Source organism: Dothidotthia symphoricarpi (assembly GCF_010015815.1).
Source record: "Dothidotthia symphoricarpi CBS 119687 unplaced genomic scaffold P153scaffold_3, whole genome shotgun sequence".
Taxonomy (NCBI): Eukaryota; Fungi; Ascomycota; class Dothideomycetes; order Pleosporales; family Dothidotthiaceae; genus Dothidotthia; species Dothidotthia symphoricarpi.
In genome coordinates this window covers 1641637-1657672 of record NW_022985010.1, presented here as the reverse complement: position 1 = coordinate 1657672, position 16036 = coordinate 1641637, and the positions used below count along the sequence as shown (strand labels likewise).

At 52.8% G+C, this 16036-nt stretch overlaps 4 protein-coding genes and 1 non-coding gene across 5 annotated transcripts; 2 read left to right on the top strand and 3 right to left on the bottom strand.

Moving 5' to 3' along the window:
* Window positions 1-138: 138 nt before the first annotated feature.
* P153DRAFT_308720 (ketoacyl-synt-domain-containing protein) lies at window positions 139-4232 on the top strand. Its single transcript, XM_033664715.1, has 3 exons — window positions 139-1081; window positions 1138-1724; window positions 1774-4232. The coding sequence occupies exons 1-3, from the start codon at window positions 388-390 to the stop codon at window positions 4006-4008; spliced, it is 3516 nt and encodes a 1171-aa protein (XP_033528024.1). The 5' UTR covers window positions 139-387; the 3' UTR covers window positions 4009-4232.
* A 1578-nt stretch (window positions 4233-5810) lies between these two features.
* P153DRAFT_428565 (actin-domain-containing protein) lies at window positions 5811-9724 on the bottom strand (the record flags this gene model as incomplete). Its single annotated transcript, XM_033672722.1, has 7 exons — window positions 9355-9724; window positions 9172-9295; window positions 8298-9119; window positions 7361-8033; window positions 6586-7312; window positions 6087-6527; window positions 5811-5879 (listed from the first exon to the last, which is right to left on the bottom strand). The coding sequence occupies exons 1-7, from the start codon at window positions 9655-9657 to the stop codon at window positions 5811-5813; spliced, it is 3159 nt and encodes a 1052-aa protein (XP_033528023.1). The 5' UTR covers window positions 9658-9724.
* Window positions 9725-11615: 1891 nt separating this feature from the next.
* P153DRAFT_t22 lies at window positions 11616-11699 on the bottom strand. The gene has a single exon. It is a non-coding gene; the product is annotated as a tRNA-Ala (tRNA).
* Window positions 11700-11818: 119 nt separating this feature from the next.
* Window positions 11819-13253, top strand: P153DRAFT_363793 (Mn2+ homeostasis protein-like protein Per1). Its single transcript, XM_033667449.1, has 4 exons — window positions 11819-12128; window positions 12184-12226; window positions 12292-13063; window positions 13115-13253. The coding sequence occupies exons 1-4, from the start codon at window positions 12015-12017 to the stop codon at window positions 13167-13169; spliced, it is 984 nt and encodes a 327-aa protein (XP_033528022.1). The 5' UTR covers window positions 11819-12014; the 3' UTR covers window positions 13170-13253.
* Window positions 13254-13810: 557 nt separating this feature from the next.
* P153DRAFT_282218 (uncharacterized protein) lies at window positions 13811-15538 on the bottom strand (the record flags this gene model as incomplete). The annotated part of the gene is made up of 3 exons (XM_033663182.1): window positions 13811-14659; window positions 14716-15028; window positions 15084-15538. 3 exons carry the CDS (start codon window positions 15536-15538, stop codon window positions 13811-13813), a joined length of 1617 nt encoding a protein of 538 aa, XP_033528021.1.
* Between the last annotated feature and the right edge of the window lie 498 nt (window positions 15539-16036).

Genomic DNA, 16036 nt, shown 5'->3' with positions numbered 1-16036 from the left:
GAACGAAAGCGCCCCCAACTGCAACACCGACAACATCAACACCATACCACAAGATGAGACTCTACTGTCGAATTGAGTCAAAATGGCCATGAGAGCTGACCGGATTGTGGCTTGCCTTTTCTACGGCTTACAGGCGTCCAGTGGGATGCCATCCTTCCGGTTCAGCATCCACATGCCAGGCGTAAGCCATCGCACGTCAGCGTTCACGCTCAGCGAACAGACGGTCTCTGACGATGAGGACGTTTTTGGCTGTCTATGATCACAGTAGCGTGCTGTGTTCCATTTTTGTGTGGAGGCAGCTACAATTAGCCAAATGTTGAGATGCTTATATCATGGTCCATCGTCCCTGGCTGAAAGGGACGCATTCGTACACTTGACAACATTCCAATGGCAAACCCTTGTACGACGACCTTCTGTTCTGACCAGCCTCACGATGGCTGTAAGAAACATCAATTCCCTACAACATACATCAAATCGGAAGTGGGCGAGACAATGCCCGGTCCTACACAACCGACATGTGTCGCCTCCAAGATGGCCATTATCGGGTACTCTGGAAGGTATCCCAGTGCTCAGAGCAACGAGGAGTTCTGGAGCATATTGGTTGACGGACGTGATGTGGCAACGAAGGTACCCAAAGCGCGATGGGACATCAACACCCATGTGGACCCAAGTGGTGAAAGAAAGAACACTAGTGCAGTGCCTTTTGGCTGCTGGCTCAAGGATCCAGGACTCTTCGATGCACCTTTCTTCAACATGAGCCCGAGGGAAGCACCCTACGTGGACCCAGCCCAGCGTCTCTCGTTGACGACAGCATATGAAGCCCTAGAGTGCGCTGGATTAGTACCTGGATCCACGCCATCGACACAACGAGATCGAATCGGCGTATTCTACGGCACAGCTAGTAACGACTATGGCGAAGCCAATAGCTCGCAGCACATCGAACCGTACTCCATACCAGGTGCTTGCCGTGCTTTCATTCCTGGGCGACAGAGCTATTTCTTCAAGTTTAGCGGGCCTAGTTATAGCGTCGACACCGCTTGCGCCTCGAGCTTGTCTACCATTCACTTAGCGTGTAACGCATGTAAGTTGGAACACTACTCTGTCATGTCTGAACCTCGACTGATCCTCCTACACTAGTGCGGCTGAAAGACATCGACACTGCCGTTGTTGGTGGTACGAACATCATCACAAACCCCGACGTCACAGTGGGACTAGACCGTGGCCATTTCCTGTCGAGAACAGGGAATTGTAAAACGTTCGACGAGGATGCGGATGGTTATTGTCGGGGAGAAGGCGTTGTCACCTTCGTCATCAAGCGATATGAAGACGCCGTGGCCGACAACGATCCCATCATCGCCCTCATCCTCGCGTCAGCTACGAATCACTCTGCCGAAGCTGAGAGCATGACTCGTCCACATGTTGCCACACAATGTGCAAATATTGAGAAGGTTCTCTTACGTGCGAACGTGGACCCCGATAGTGTAAGATATGTCGAGATGCATGGGACAGGCACCCAGATTGGGGATGCGCGAGAGATGGAGACAGTGCTCACAACATTTGCACGCGGAACTCGCGAAATACCCCGTGCTGACCCATTATATCTCGGGTCCGCGAAAGCCAATATCGGTCACGGCGAATCAGTCTCTGGAAGCATCGCTCTGGCCAAGGTTCTGATGATGTTGGAGAAGGAAACCATAGTTCCACACATTGGAATCAAGACGAAGGTAAACATCCCCAGGAAGCTCTTCATGACTATGTGCTCACACACCACAGATGAACCGCAAGATCCCTGGTGATCTAGAGCAACGAAACGTCCATATTCCCAAATCATCAGTCGCATGGCCACAGTCGATAGAAAACCCACGCCGCGCTGTCGTCAACAACTTCTCCGCCGCTGGAGGTAATAGCACAATCTTGATCGAGGATGCGCCCCCGAGGAATCCATCCACACAGCGAGACCCTCGCACGTCGTTCGTTGTCGCCGTGTCCGCCAAGTCAAGTACCGGTCTGGCTGCCAACATCAGATCGCTGGTCGAGTACATGAAGAAGGAGAACCCAGATCTGGCTAGTCTCTCATACACAAGTACCGCCCGTCGCATGCATCATTCTTTCCGCGTTGCTGTGTGTGGCTCCTCCATCTCAGACGTCTGCGAGCAGTTAGAGCGCAGACTGATACCTGATGGAGTCACCAAATCTATCGATGCCGTGAAGAGCGCACCGGATATCGCTTTTGCATTCACTGGACAGGGCAGTCAATATTTCGGGATGGGTCGTGATCTGCTCAACTTCCAGTCCTTCGCACAGGACATGCACAGGCTCGACACGCTCTGCCAGAAGCTCGGATTTCCTGCCGTACTGCCCTTCATACAAGCTGACAGCAACGCCATGTTCGAGCCCTCGCCGGTCGTGGTGCAGCTTGCATTGACTTGCTTGCAGATTGCCATGGCTCGGCTTTGGCAATCTTGGGGAGTGCAACCTACTGCAGTAGTTGGTCACAGTCTAGGCGAGTACGCCGCGTTGTGTGTTGCTGGCGTCTTGTCGGAGTCAGATGTCGTCTGGCTTGTGGGGAAAAGGGCACTACTTCTTCAAGACAAGTGTACACCGAACACGCACTCGATGATCGCTGTCGATGCAGCGTGGGAAAACATCTCCATGTTGGACCTTGATGCCTTCCGAGTCGAGATCGCCTGCAAAAACAGCCCGAATCAGATTGTCTTAAGCGGCGCAAACGCGGATGTCGCCACGGTTCAAGACATCCTATCAGAGGCTCATATTAGTTGTACCAGGCTGGACGTTCCACTGGCTTTCCATTCGGCTCAAGTAGCGCCCATCCTGGACGAACTCATGGTTATCGCAGGGAGTGTCGAATACAAAGCCCCGCGTATACCAGTCTTGAGTCCGCTCCTGGGTGAGGTCGTGGTCGAAGCAGGTGTATTCGGTCCAGCGTATCTCGCGCGGCACTGTCGCGAAACAGTGAACTTTACTGGAGCCATTCGTGCCAATCACACTCTTACCGATAGCACAGCCTGGGTCGAGATTGGGCCACACCCTGTACTATCCGGCTTTCTGCACTCTACACTGGCTTCGGCTGTTACTGTTGCTGCGTTACATCGACATGAAGACGCCTGGTCTTCCACGGGCAAGGCCTTGGCTACTCTGTACACATCCGGGGTTGACGTGCAGTGGGCCGCATACCAGTCTGACTTCATCGGACATGCTTCCGTTCTGCGTCTACCGTCTTACAGCTGGGACCTGAAGGAGTACTGGATTCCGTATGAGAACGACTGGCGTCTGCACAAAGGCGGACTGTGTGTCACTCCAAACGCAGCAGCCCCATCTTCCACTCCTGAAAAACTTCCCAACAACGCGCCCAGAGATGAAGGTAAGAGCAAAAAGCGTCCGCGGCCCACGCAAGCCCATCAACACCACGTCAAGAAACAACGCATGAGCCTCCCATCAACGAGCGCGAGTCCAAACCCGACGCGCATCACAATCCAGCTAGACATGAAGACAATGAAGCTAGAAGTCGACATCGACACAGGAAGAGCAGCACTCAAGCCCCGCCGTCCACGCCGCACGCCAGACCGCAAAGCACTTTCCCCCGCAACCCCTCAGCCAGAACCCACTCTCCACAACAGCACTTCACGCGACAGGTCCTGGTCGCACGCCCTGAACATCATGTCCGAAGCCAGCGGCGTGCCGACGTGCGCTCTCACCGACGCCGTCGTCCTGGCGGACGTTGGCTTCGACTCCCTGCTCGCGATGACGTGCTCGGAGCGGTTTCGGAAGGAGTGCGGCGTCGAATGCCCAACTAGCGTGTTTTTCGAGTATCCGACGGTCGGGGGGTTGAAGGCTTTCTGGGTGGAGGGGAGGGCCGAGAAGTATGCTGACTGTCCGAATGACTCGGATTCAACGGCCGTTGTGTCGGATCGGGATGGGTATTTTTCGGACCGTGGATCGGAGTCGTCGGGGCTGAGTTCGTCGGACTTTCATTCGGATTGCGATTAGGTGTCGCTTTCGGTTAGTGATGGATTTGTGGTCGATATCGTGGGGGGAGCGGAAAGGAGTGTTGAAGTTCGTTTTCGATATGAGTGATGGGGATGAGGAAAAGGTCGGGGTTGAGGGGATGTATTTCGTATTATGTGGTTTGTATCATAGGTTGAGATTTCCAAGTTCGTATATAAATCAAATTGTTCTGGAGTGGTTAACTAGTCACTCATATTCGCATCCTGTACTGTTTTCTGGTAAATAGCTGTCTCGTAGATTGGACTAATTACACAGCCAATAGACCATCTATAGCTCATCAATTTTTACCAAAAGACACCCTGTTAAAGAGCGTACTTCAGTCCCGCGACGCAGCAATCGCCACCCCATACCGATGAGGAAACAACTCTAACCGATACTGAAGAACCCTTTGGTGTGATATACACTAAATCGAATCGAATTAACCCACACATTGAGGTAAACCCACTCTTTTACGTTGTTTAGACGTACATCTACCTCACTTAATAGTTATATTCCCAGATACCCTGCCACTAGTACAACCATTACTCACAACAACATCCCTCCAGCCCACCCTACACACGCTGAAAACCCAGCTCCCCATACTCCCAGTCAATCCAAATCCCAGGAACTAAGGTGCGCCAAAAACTATCCAACAACCTGACACCTACACCTCCATTCATCATCAAAATCATATGCCCAGGTTCTGAGCTGTATACGCCCTGCGTACATGTTTTTATATTTACTTGTATAGCTTCGCAACTTGTACGAGCCAGAAAGAACGCAGCTTCCTGCCTTTGTAGGTGACTGAGAGCTATGATAGAGCGCACGATTGAGCCTACCTACGAACTCCCCTATAATCAAGATAGGATCTGATCTCACAATCAAGCTTAGATTGAAGCCCCCAATGTATCTAAATTCTGAACTACAACAAATCTTTAATCTCAGCTTTTAGGTGGATCTTTATGCAGATATGGGAATAGCAGTAAAAAAAAGAACTTGCCGATATTAACTCTGTTGTACATGTGTGTCTACAGATAAACTTACCTTACATTCAATTCCACACTGCACCGCAGTGTAAAACACACTCTTTCTTCTGTGTTTTGAATCTAGCGAATGTGCGGATTAAATTACACGGTTTTGTACCCCAGTGCGAACCATGGTGACAATGTGGATACATCCCTTTTCCTCCCGTTATCCCACATATCACAGCAATACCTCGAATATCCCCAACTTTCCCCTGAAGCAGACACCCCATGCCAGCTGTACATCACCAGCTAACACGCTATCGGCACTTCCATTCCATTACAGCATGTTACCAGCACCATGTATCGAACCCAGAAAAGTAGTGCATGAGCCGTTAAGCACCACCCTCCATTACGCGTTATGTCCAGATTCTAGTTTCCAGCTCCTCAGATCCTCAAATCCGCGGATATACGTACACGCCGTTCCCTATCCATCCCTACCCCACCCTACGCTCCGTATGCTCACGCGGTATGAACGCCTCCGAACATTTTTTGGTCGAAAGATAACTGGGTAGTAGATAAAACGAAGTATCCATGCCTAGTTCCCAGCCAATAAATCGCGCTTTGAACAAATAGCCACGGGTAGGACTGTCTACAGCTGCCAAAGAGCGATAGAGTATGGGCGAAAGGATGTAGACACAAACACATCCGCGAATTTTATGAATCCGTCCATGTATTGTACGTGACTTGTCTACACAGGACAGTGCGCGGTTCACATGGCGAGACGCGATGCGATTCTGATGTGAAGGTGATGAGTGTACAATCTCTTCTATTTTATTCTCTTCATTCCCATTCTTCCCAACAACAAAGACACACGCCGAAGATGAGAGATATAGTACAATAGTGCGCATGCTGTATCAGCTCAGGAGCGGATCAGTATGCGTGAACGAGGGAAGACATGATATACATAAATCCATACATTTTCATCACACCCGAACAAACCAATCCCTCTCCCTCCCCCCTCCCCCCTCCCCCAACATCCATCCATACATATCACACACCCCTCCCCTCCACCCCCCTCGTCCGTCTGGCCAACAACCCCGCCCCCCCCGCACTTACCACCCGCCCAAACTCGGGCACCGCCCTCGTCCCCTCAACAACCCTTCTGTCACTCTTCCCCACCACCCCCTCCCCATCACGCGCACGGCGATCCAGCCCGCGCTCCCAAAACGCATAGTCGACAACCTTGTCCAGACCGTACGATTTACGTTTATCAGCGGCGGTGGGGCGTGTGCGGTGCAGGGCGACGTTGCCCATTGTGAGGAGGGCGCCGAGGTCTGGTTTGGTAGGGCGTGTTGGTTTAGATAGTGGTGATGTGGATGTTGATTTAGCGCGTTCCCGACGTTTCTGGCCTTCGATGTGCAGGGCGCTGAAGAGGGATGTGGGTTGTGGTTTTGCGGCTGTGCAGAGGTGGGCGTAGAGGTCGCCGAGGGTGTGGGTGGAGGAGAGGTGGACGTCGGAAATTGTGAGGGAGGTGAGTTGGTGGATGCGTTTGAAGAGCTGGTAAATAATATTAGCAAGATGTGGGATAGTATGAAAGGGGTAAATATATGCTTACAGCGAATTTCAGCGCGTCGTCGGCAATCTCTGCGTGGCGCCACTTCACCTCTTCGACGTCGGGGACGGGGGATGTCTTGCGTGGACGGACCGTCTTCTGCATGGCGGACATGTCGTCAGCCAGACGTTGTGCCCGCGCTTCGAGGTCGGCGTGCTGTGAGGCGTTGGCGATGGGTGATGTCGCGCTGACCGAGACGACTGTGGGGGGTTGTTCGGATGCATCGACGACCGTGGCGACGACTTCCTCAACAACGGGTGTCTCGACAGGCGTCTCGACAGGCTTCGCGCGGGGCACGGGACGGTTGGACATAAAGTCAAACGGCTTCTTATCCGGGTCCTGCTTGACCAGCGCCGCCTTCTTGAACGCAGGCGTGTCGGGGTCCATCTCGGGCTGTGCAGCTTCCACCACCGGCTCACCCTCCTCGACGACCAGCTCCTCCTCCTCCTGCACTGGCGGCGTCAAGTCCCAGACAGGCGTCGACTGCATGATGCTGAGGAACTGCTCGGCGCTCTTATACTGCGGGAAAGCAAGGGCGAGCTCCCCGCTCTCAGTGCGGTACAGCTTGATATCCTTGACCCAGCTGGGTTGCTTGTACACGCCGCGATTCTTCGACTGCGCGAGATCCAGATCCAGCCCCGCCTGCCGGAGTGTATACACCTCCGCCACGGCCTGAGCGAAGCGGTCATGCAGCTGCTCGGCGGTCTTGGGTTTCTTGTACACACCATAACTACACGACATCAACAACCACATAAACACACGCACGGTGAAAACTCACTTAAACCCCGTATACGGCCGTCCGGTAACCTTCTGCACCCTCTCACCAACCCCGAAATCCTCATCCCGCAGCGTATACAAACTCCCCGTCCACTCCTCCACCTCACGCGCCATATCCAGCGTCAACGGCGTATACGTACGCCCCGTCAACTTCTCATACTCACGCGCCATATCCTGCTCGAGTTTCCTTCTCTGCCAGGCCTCGCCGCCGACATGCATCAGCCCCCTCTGCACATCGGCGGGCCTGTACGACGGCGCCGCCGCATTCGCATCGTCCAGCACTTCCTCGTACTCGCCCTGCTCGGCGGGCGCGATGCGGACGGGCGATGTGGGGTCGTAGGGATCGACGTGCGCGCCGATCGGCTCAGAGTCGCCGAGGAGTCGCTTCTGCCAGCGCCGCACGAATTGCTGGTGCTTCTTTTTGTCTTGCTTGCCGGCGGGGACGAGGAAGGCGGGCGTGGGCGTTGTCGAGAAGGCGCGGAGGGGTGGGCATGGTGGGGGGCGGGCGGAGGTGGAGAGGAGGAGGGGGGAGTCGAGGGCTCGCGTGGAGCGAGGTATTCGGCGCATTGGGGCGGATGGGGCGATGTGTGCGGGTGTGGTTTGGGAAGTTTTCGTGGTGTTCGGGGAGGGAGAGGTGTGCCAAGACTCCGGTGGGCCAATCAACATGACGGACACTCCGAAGTGATGTCGATGAATTTATGTTATTGGGGTTTGTCCACATTATCATCTATGAATATTGACCTCGTAAACTTACATTGTTGTGAATAGTGTGAACATAATTGAAGATCGAATATCTGCACGAATTGCTTGACCATCAAGTATCGAATCTTCCTTCAACAAACATCACCAACCACCCACCCTCCAACTACCCCAACATGCAAGAACATCAATCGACAACAACCACATTCACCCCGCAAACTTCCTCCCCAACCACGCACTCCCCTTCTCCTCATACTCCGCCTTCCCCACCAGCACCTCCCCCAGCCCCTCACTCCGACCCGCAAACCTCGCAGCCCCCAACCACGTATGCCGAACCGGGTCCTCCGCCCTTTGCACACCCAGCACATACTCCGCGGGCACTCTCGCCCTAAGCTCAGCCTCTAGCCTCTCCATGAATCCAGGGATAAGCGAGTTCCCGCCTACAACTAACACGTTCGCCAGCAAGCCCACTCTTAACGCCTCAGGCAGCATGCTCAGCGCCTGCATGACAGCCCCGGGTATGCCTTCCTCCTGGATACCAATATCGGATGGGTTGAAGAGCAGTTCCGGCACAGCGAAGCGCTCGTTGCCCAGCGGCAGCACGTCTTCCCTCGGCCCCTGCAGCGCCTGCAGACCCTTGCGTGCGCGCGACGAGACGGGATCGTGTGGTCGGGCGTGGCCGTGGATCGCCTTCTCGTAGTCCGGCAGCACGTAGTCGACGACGATGCTGGTGTCCAGCGCGCGCTTGTCGCCGAGGCGGCCTTTCCATGTGCGTGCCAGATCTACGCCGAACTGCTGGGATGAAGGCGTGACGAACGATACGGCCTCTTTGATCTCGTTGAGCAGGTAGGTTTCCTCCATCATGTTGTAGTGGCGGAGTGAGGCTAGCTCTTTGAGGTAGTTTGTGAGGAGTTTGCCGCCTACTGTTATACGGCGCACGGCGGATTGGAGGACTTTGCCGTTGTAAAGTGGGAGGATTGTTGTGTCGGAGTATGAGGTGTCGATGACGAGCATGCATTCCGCCACGCCGTCTGGGTTGTGGAACGCGTTCGTCGCGGGCCCTGCACACTTCAATCAGCATCCCTCGTGATCTCGCTCAACCGAAGAACATACCAACACCCCTCCAATACCCCGCAAACCCAAACTGCTCAAACACAATCTCATCGCAATTCCTCTGCAGTTCGCGCGGACAATTCGGTTTCTCCAGGAGCACGAGATTCGTCTCCGTAGGTTCACACTGACCATCCATTAGCCCAAACATCCCCACCTCCTCTCAGAATCAAAGTGCTTACCTACCCTCCCCAACACCTCCCGTTCCCAAACCCCCTTCTGCGCCTCCCACCCGACCACGAACCCCCTCTCCACCGGCCGCCGAAACGCCAGCTCCCCAAAGTCGCGACAATCATCCAGTTCCGACCCGACGTAACTGCGCTTGTCGCGCGTGCTGCGCGCGATGCAGTTTGGGATTACCGCGCAGTCGGCGTAGCTGGGCGGTGTGGAGGAGGGGGGCAGGAGCCCGGCTTTTAGCGTGTAGGCGCCGTTGTCGAGGATAAGGGTTTTGGTTTGGGGGACGGCGGGTTTGCGTGATTTGGGAGGCATGGCTGGTGACGTGTTTGGGTTGTGTGTGGTTAATTGGGCGGTGAATGAGTTGTGTTGCGTGTTGCGTGTCGGTAAAAGTCGCGTTGGATTGACATAACTTTCCGTCAGCGATGCGTGGGCACGTGAGTTTCTTCGCCAGTCTTGCAACGCCATCACCATCCAAGACGACCACTTTCTCGCAAGCAGGTTACTGGAACAATTATAGTCAGATGCCCATGTCTTCAGAAGGTTACACCTGCAACACCAAATCCCCATCACATGCAACCAGCCAGTCGCCCAACTCTACACTTCCCCTCATTCACATGTTCAGATCAACAAGAGAGCCGTAAACATGTACACAGCAAGAAGGCTCAATATAGACAAAGACCCTAGAATCGAGACGCTTTGCTCAACGCAAGAAGAATCCAAGTAATCAATGAAATCGAAAGCGATTCATTGAGTTTAGTGATGAAGCATACAAGTAATACTTGAAAAGTTCAAGTATTACATGAACTTCTCGCAACGTCGTCAGGTTACCTACTGTACTGCACAATGTAAAGGAGCTAGTACAGGTCGCACGACAAAGATGGTTGAATCCCTCTAACAAGTGAGATACCTACTGCGTTGGCGAGCGATCGCGCTAACCGAGCGATCACATGATGTGCTTCAGGCCCTCGATCATGTATTCATACAACATGTCACGGCATACTGCCTCCATGCACGTTCACTCATGACGATGAAGAGAGAGTCTACCTACCTATCACTACACAACGAAACATATTAGCACGTGATTGAAATGGGGCCTTGGGCGGTGTGGGAATTGCACCCGCGGTTTCCGATCTGGCGTTCCTAGAGCATTCCCGTGACGGATAAGTCAGTCACGCTAGGCCGGTTGATTGGCTCGGTTGCTTGCTGTCTAGACACCACATGACCAGCCCCACGTGATGAGCGTCACGTGACGAACATCATGTAACAAATACCGTGTTGCCCAACAGTCTCTACACAACTCTATTATTCTGCGTCCCCTTCGAGACACGAAGAATGTTCTGCATTAGCAATAACAATAACAATAATATCATCCGCATTTGTAGGTCAGCAAAACATACAAAGCATAGCTGCTTATAGAAGCTCCTCCTTTGTTACAGCGTGCCTTCAGCTCGTAATCCACCAATCTATTGCTACATTAGTCTAATAGCAATCAAGTTCGTGGCTGCAAGTCGACTTAAGTGGTGTGTCAGTCGACGCTCGATGAGGATGTGTTTAAACGCGAAGAGCTGTGCGCACCAACATGTAGTAAGCAACAACTTGTCGGTCCCTTGCATGTACAATGGAGCTTACAAAGCATTGCCAACACGACCGAATCCTCCCCTCTCTCCAGAAGGTGTACAACATGCCGTCCCTTGACGACCAGCTGCTTAATGTACCAATGCGGACACGTTTTCGATAGCCTAGGCAGCCATTGATCAAAGTTTTGGTTCGGCTTTGAGTTGTTCTTGCGTATCGTTGCCTTGAAAGAGGCGAGTTCTTGGTGTTCTTGTTGTTCTTGTTGTTCTTGGACGTTTATTCAAGTTTGCTGTGCGGCCATTTCTGGTACACGCCTCTCGGTCAATCGAAAAACCAGGAACTAAGGTGCAGCAAAATCATGCAACAGCTGGACAACTACAACTGTGTTTAGTGTAAAAATCTTGCGCCTAGATTTGTAACTGTATGCGCCTTACGTATACATTTTTGTAATTTGCTTGTGTAGTTATGCAGCTTGTAGGAGCCACAAAGAACGCAGCTCACTTCCCGCTTTTGCAGTTGACCGAGAGACGCATAACGGGTGGTGCCAAGCTTAAGCATACATCCGGGTTATTCAACGACATGAGAGGCTACCACAGTATGCATTGTTAAGATAACAAAACCAAAATCGATCTTGTGAAGCCTGGTACCAGCGAGGCGCAAAAATATACGAGTCGTATCATGGACAAAAAAGGATCTGGACACTGCGAGAATTGAACTCGCGACCGTTCACAATCACCGTGTAGTGCAAAGCGAAAATCATACCCCTAGACCAAGCGCCCTTTTGGATCTTGATATCATATTCAAAAATTAAGCCTTTTTTCTTTTTTCTTTTTGTTTTTTTTTTTTTTTTTTTTGCACAGAGAGCGCTGATGAAGGTACCGTGAATACTGGAACATACTCTACCTAGCAACTACGCTTGTACAGCTTGGCTTTCCATATTGCCTTGGGACATATCTTCTTGTGTCTATCTCAATGCTCTGCTCAGACCACACCCCAGCACGCCCCGCCAAGGCTGGAAGTGTACAACCAACACGCGCCATGCTCCCCAAACACACCACTCACATGGCACCCACACCCCGACGACCTCAGACACAATGAGGCTACGCGTCCCCTCAGCATGGCAGAGCATTGCCGTGCTCGTCCTACTATCCGGTGTAGCACAAGCCTCGCTCGGTGACAGGCTGCCGGACTTCAAGGACTGCTTACAGGTACATAGCACTACCTGCAACAACTCCTCAGCACAAATTACTCACAGATCTCCAGGTCTGCACAACAGCCAATTGCGGCACAAACCCAACTCCCATCCGTACGTCGCCCACTTCCCCGTAATACCACATCCCACCCAGTACCATGCTCACGTCAGACCACCAGCCCTCCACCGCCGCCTCCTCCTCTGGACCTGCCCCGCAGAATGCGACTACACATGCCAGCACATCGTCACGGACAAGCGCCTCGCCCGCGACCCGCCGTACATGCACCCGGTCTACCAATTCCACGGCAAATGGCCCTTCTACCGGTTCCTAGGCCTGCAGGAGCCCTTCAGCGTCATCTTCTCGCTGCTGAATTTCCTCGCGCACGACTGGGGCATGGCGCGCGTGCGCGAGCGCATCCCCGCGAGCTACCCGCTGCGCAAATACTACATCATGTTTGGGTACGTGGGGCTGGCTAGCTGGACGTTCAGTATGGTGTTCCATGCGCGCGACTTTGGGGTTACGGAGAAGTTGGATTACTTCGGGGCGGGGGCGAATGTGCTGTATGGCATGTACTATGCGCCGATCCGCGTGTTTAAGCTGGCGGGCGGGGATGCGAGGGCGCAGTCGCTGCGTAGGGCGTGGACGGGACTTTGCGCCACGCTGTATGCGCTGCATGTGCTGTACCTGTCGCTGTGGTCGTGGGACTACACGTACAATATGGCTGCGAATGTCGTTGTCGGCGCGCTGACGAACATCCTCTGGGCGGGGTTCAGTTACGTGCAGTACCAGCGGATTGGGCGCGCGTGGGCTGTGTGGCCCGGTGTGTGCGTCGCCATCATTATCTCGGCGATGAGTCTGGAGTTGATGGATTTCCCGCCGTGGCAGGGTGCGATTGATGCGCATAGCTTGTGGCATTTGGGGACGGTGCTGCCGACTGTGCTGTGGTACAAGTACGTATTACACTTTTGTATATGTGTATGGGCAGGGCTAACATACACCAGTTTCCTCGTTAGAGACGCTCAGGAAGATATGGCAGGTACGCGCCTCAAACGATAGTGCAGCGCTTCTTTGGTCCTGCTTACCATATGCGTGTCAGGAAAACTGCCGACGACTAATTATGGCACAGGGTCTCGGAAGGAGTAGTTGATCTGGTTTGTCAGCGGCATTCAGATGGGTTGTTGTACATTGGTATTACGTAGTGTTGGATTGTTCAAAGACGAGCCTTACTTATCCATAACCACATACCCATTCACCTATAAACTCATCAAAACCGATACGTAAGCTGCTGTGAGATCCTTCCACCTGAATACCTCTCTTCACCTTGGTGGACCACATGAAATCCACACTATCGATACAATCTTTCGGCAGGGAGAACTGCGGGTTGAAGTCTACTTGTTGAACTAGATATCAGCCAGCAGTTGATGACTCTTGTATATTCAACAAATCAAGCTTGTACATTCGCAAACCTCACCATTTAACTCCACCCCATCGCAAAAGAATAGACTGCATTAAGAAAAAGCGAAAGCAGATCTGATAAAATATCGACTAAGAAAGCAAATTCACCACCCAGCTCGGGAAAGACAGTTCATCTAATCCTCCAGGTATCATTTCGCGCCAAACACCGCAAACCCAATCCAGCAACAAATGAGAGTCATGATCTCGTCGAACAAAGAACTCAAACAACCCCTCGCCTGCACTCAAGTGTCGGGAACAGCCAGCTCACCCTTCGTCCACTCGCCGCCGCTGATGCCCCTCGTAAACACGCTGATATCAGTGCCTTCCGTCTGGTAGAACACATACAAACTGCTCCACTTCGTCGAGCCATCGGTATTTGTATCCGACGCCGCCGTGACAGTCAGATGAGTTCCGCCGAGACCCTTGACCGGCCCCGCGCCATCGGTAACGTAAAACGACTTATCGGTCGGCGACGTCGTATTCTCCGCGTTATACTGGACGTCGTAGCCCTTGATTGACCTATCAGCCATCTGCGTGTAGAAGTAGGTAGTGTATCCGAGTGAGGTGGTGGGGTACACGTCGTCGATGACGCCGCCGGTGGCGTTGACCCACGCGTTGATAGGGTGGTCGGTACTCGCTTTCGTCACGTTACTAGTATCTTTCCAGTGGATTTCCACATCGTTGGCTTGGTTGACCAGCATGGCGTATGTCGTTGATGTGGGGCCCCAGCTGTAGCACCCCACTCCTGCGTGGGTGTTGAAGCCGCGCCAGCGTTGGATCAGGACCCAGTCTTCTTTGCCAGCATACCAGGAGTACTGCTCGAAGGTGGAGTCATCGATTGGAACCCAGATATTCATGCCGATATTGTTGTCGAATTCTACTGTGTTGTTTGACCCATCATTCGTTGGGAATGTCTTGTAGTCGGGGTCGCCGTAGTAGTTGCCTTTCCAGCATGCTTGTAGGCCGACGGTGGGTGTGTCGTAGGCTTTGAGGTTCAGCTTATTCAAGGGCCCGGATTCCCAGAGGTCAGTGGTGTTTGACTTTGTCAATTGCTTGAGCGAATTGTCGGTTGCGACGTAAAAGATATGTACCTTAATAAGGTTAGCGACGAGTAATGGTATGCGCACCTGGAGGAAAATAAACTTACATATGAAGTCTCGTTGACGGCATAAGCCACGGCGGATATGGGAGATGCATCCTTAGCATCTGACGCGACCGTTTCGGATTTCGTACCGCCAATGTATGTTCGATCTGCAGTATAGATCATGTAACGAATGTCGCCTGTGTGATGCTGGAAGTATATCGTAAATATCCGGCGCTGGTTCTTATCCCAAGACTCGCCTGCCAGCGCAATACCCGTACCGTTGAAAGCTCCTTTCTTGGATAAGTATTGACTGTTGAGTGCACCGCCAACACAGTACTTCGGGTTGGTGCGGCAAAAGGGATCAATCTTGTCGTTCCTATCACATCAGAGTTAGCATCTCTTGAAAAGTTATGTGAAGAGTTCCGACGTACGCCTTTTTCTTCAATCCTAAGCTCAAACCCACCCCAAGTCCAACCCCAAGAGCAACGAGCCATATCAGAACACATATGAGCAAGATGAAGAACGTTCTCTTCTTCATGCCACACTTCCTGTCGTCCTTGGGTGAGGTCGGAGGAGGATTGGACGTCTGTTGATATGCTGCGTCATTGGAATCGACATGCTCTTTGAACCCGTAGGGTCTCACTTGAGGCGATACAGGAGTGACACCTCCATAGGAAGTTGCTGACATCGGAGCCTTGTGTTGTGGATAGTCGTAATATGGTTGCTCGACGACCTGCGGCGCCGAATAATCCGGTGTCGGCGCACCAGGCTGGTAGGTTGTACCATATATCGCGCCTTTGTCGTCATGCCCTGGCACGACTTGTGGTTGGGAATGATCTGGCGTCGGCGACGCCAGTTGTGAATGTGTAGTGTATGGGGATGGCATCCCATTCGATCTACAAAGAATCAGCCTACCATGTTCGAGTTGAGATGATATATCTCGTGACAATCCTTCACAAGAACCGTGATGTTGTGGATGCCTTCACTTACCCTTCTTGGTAGTTCGACTGCATCGAAGAATGGCGATAGCCGTGGAGCGGTGGTGATACAGGTGGATGAGGGTGCGAATGCGAATGGTAAGGCTGCGCCGATCCCTCAACTGGGCGTATATTGTCGAGCTCCGAGTATTGTGGCGAAGGACTCCACTGCCCATCTGAGTTACCTTGTGGGCTATTCATGTCTGCGTGTCACTGCGAAACTTTCCCCACAGTCGACGTTTTTGGACAAAGGAATCTCACGCCAGGATGGGGCATGTCAGACTTTTAGACAGCCGCCTGTACGGGCGTAAATGCTTATGAAAGGGATACCCTGCTGCGGCTGTGCGCCAGCAGAAGCGAGTTGCAGCTTGTACAGCAAATCTGAGAGGTCAGACACACACCCAATA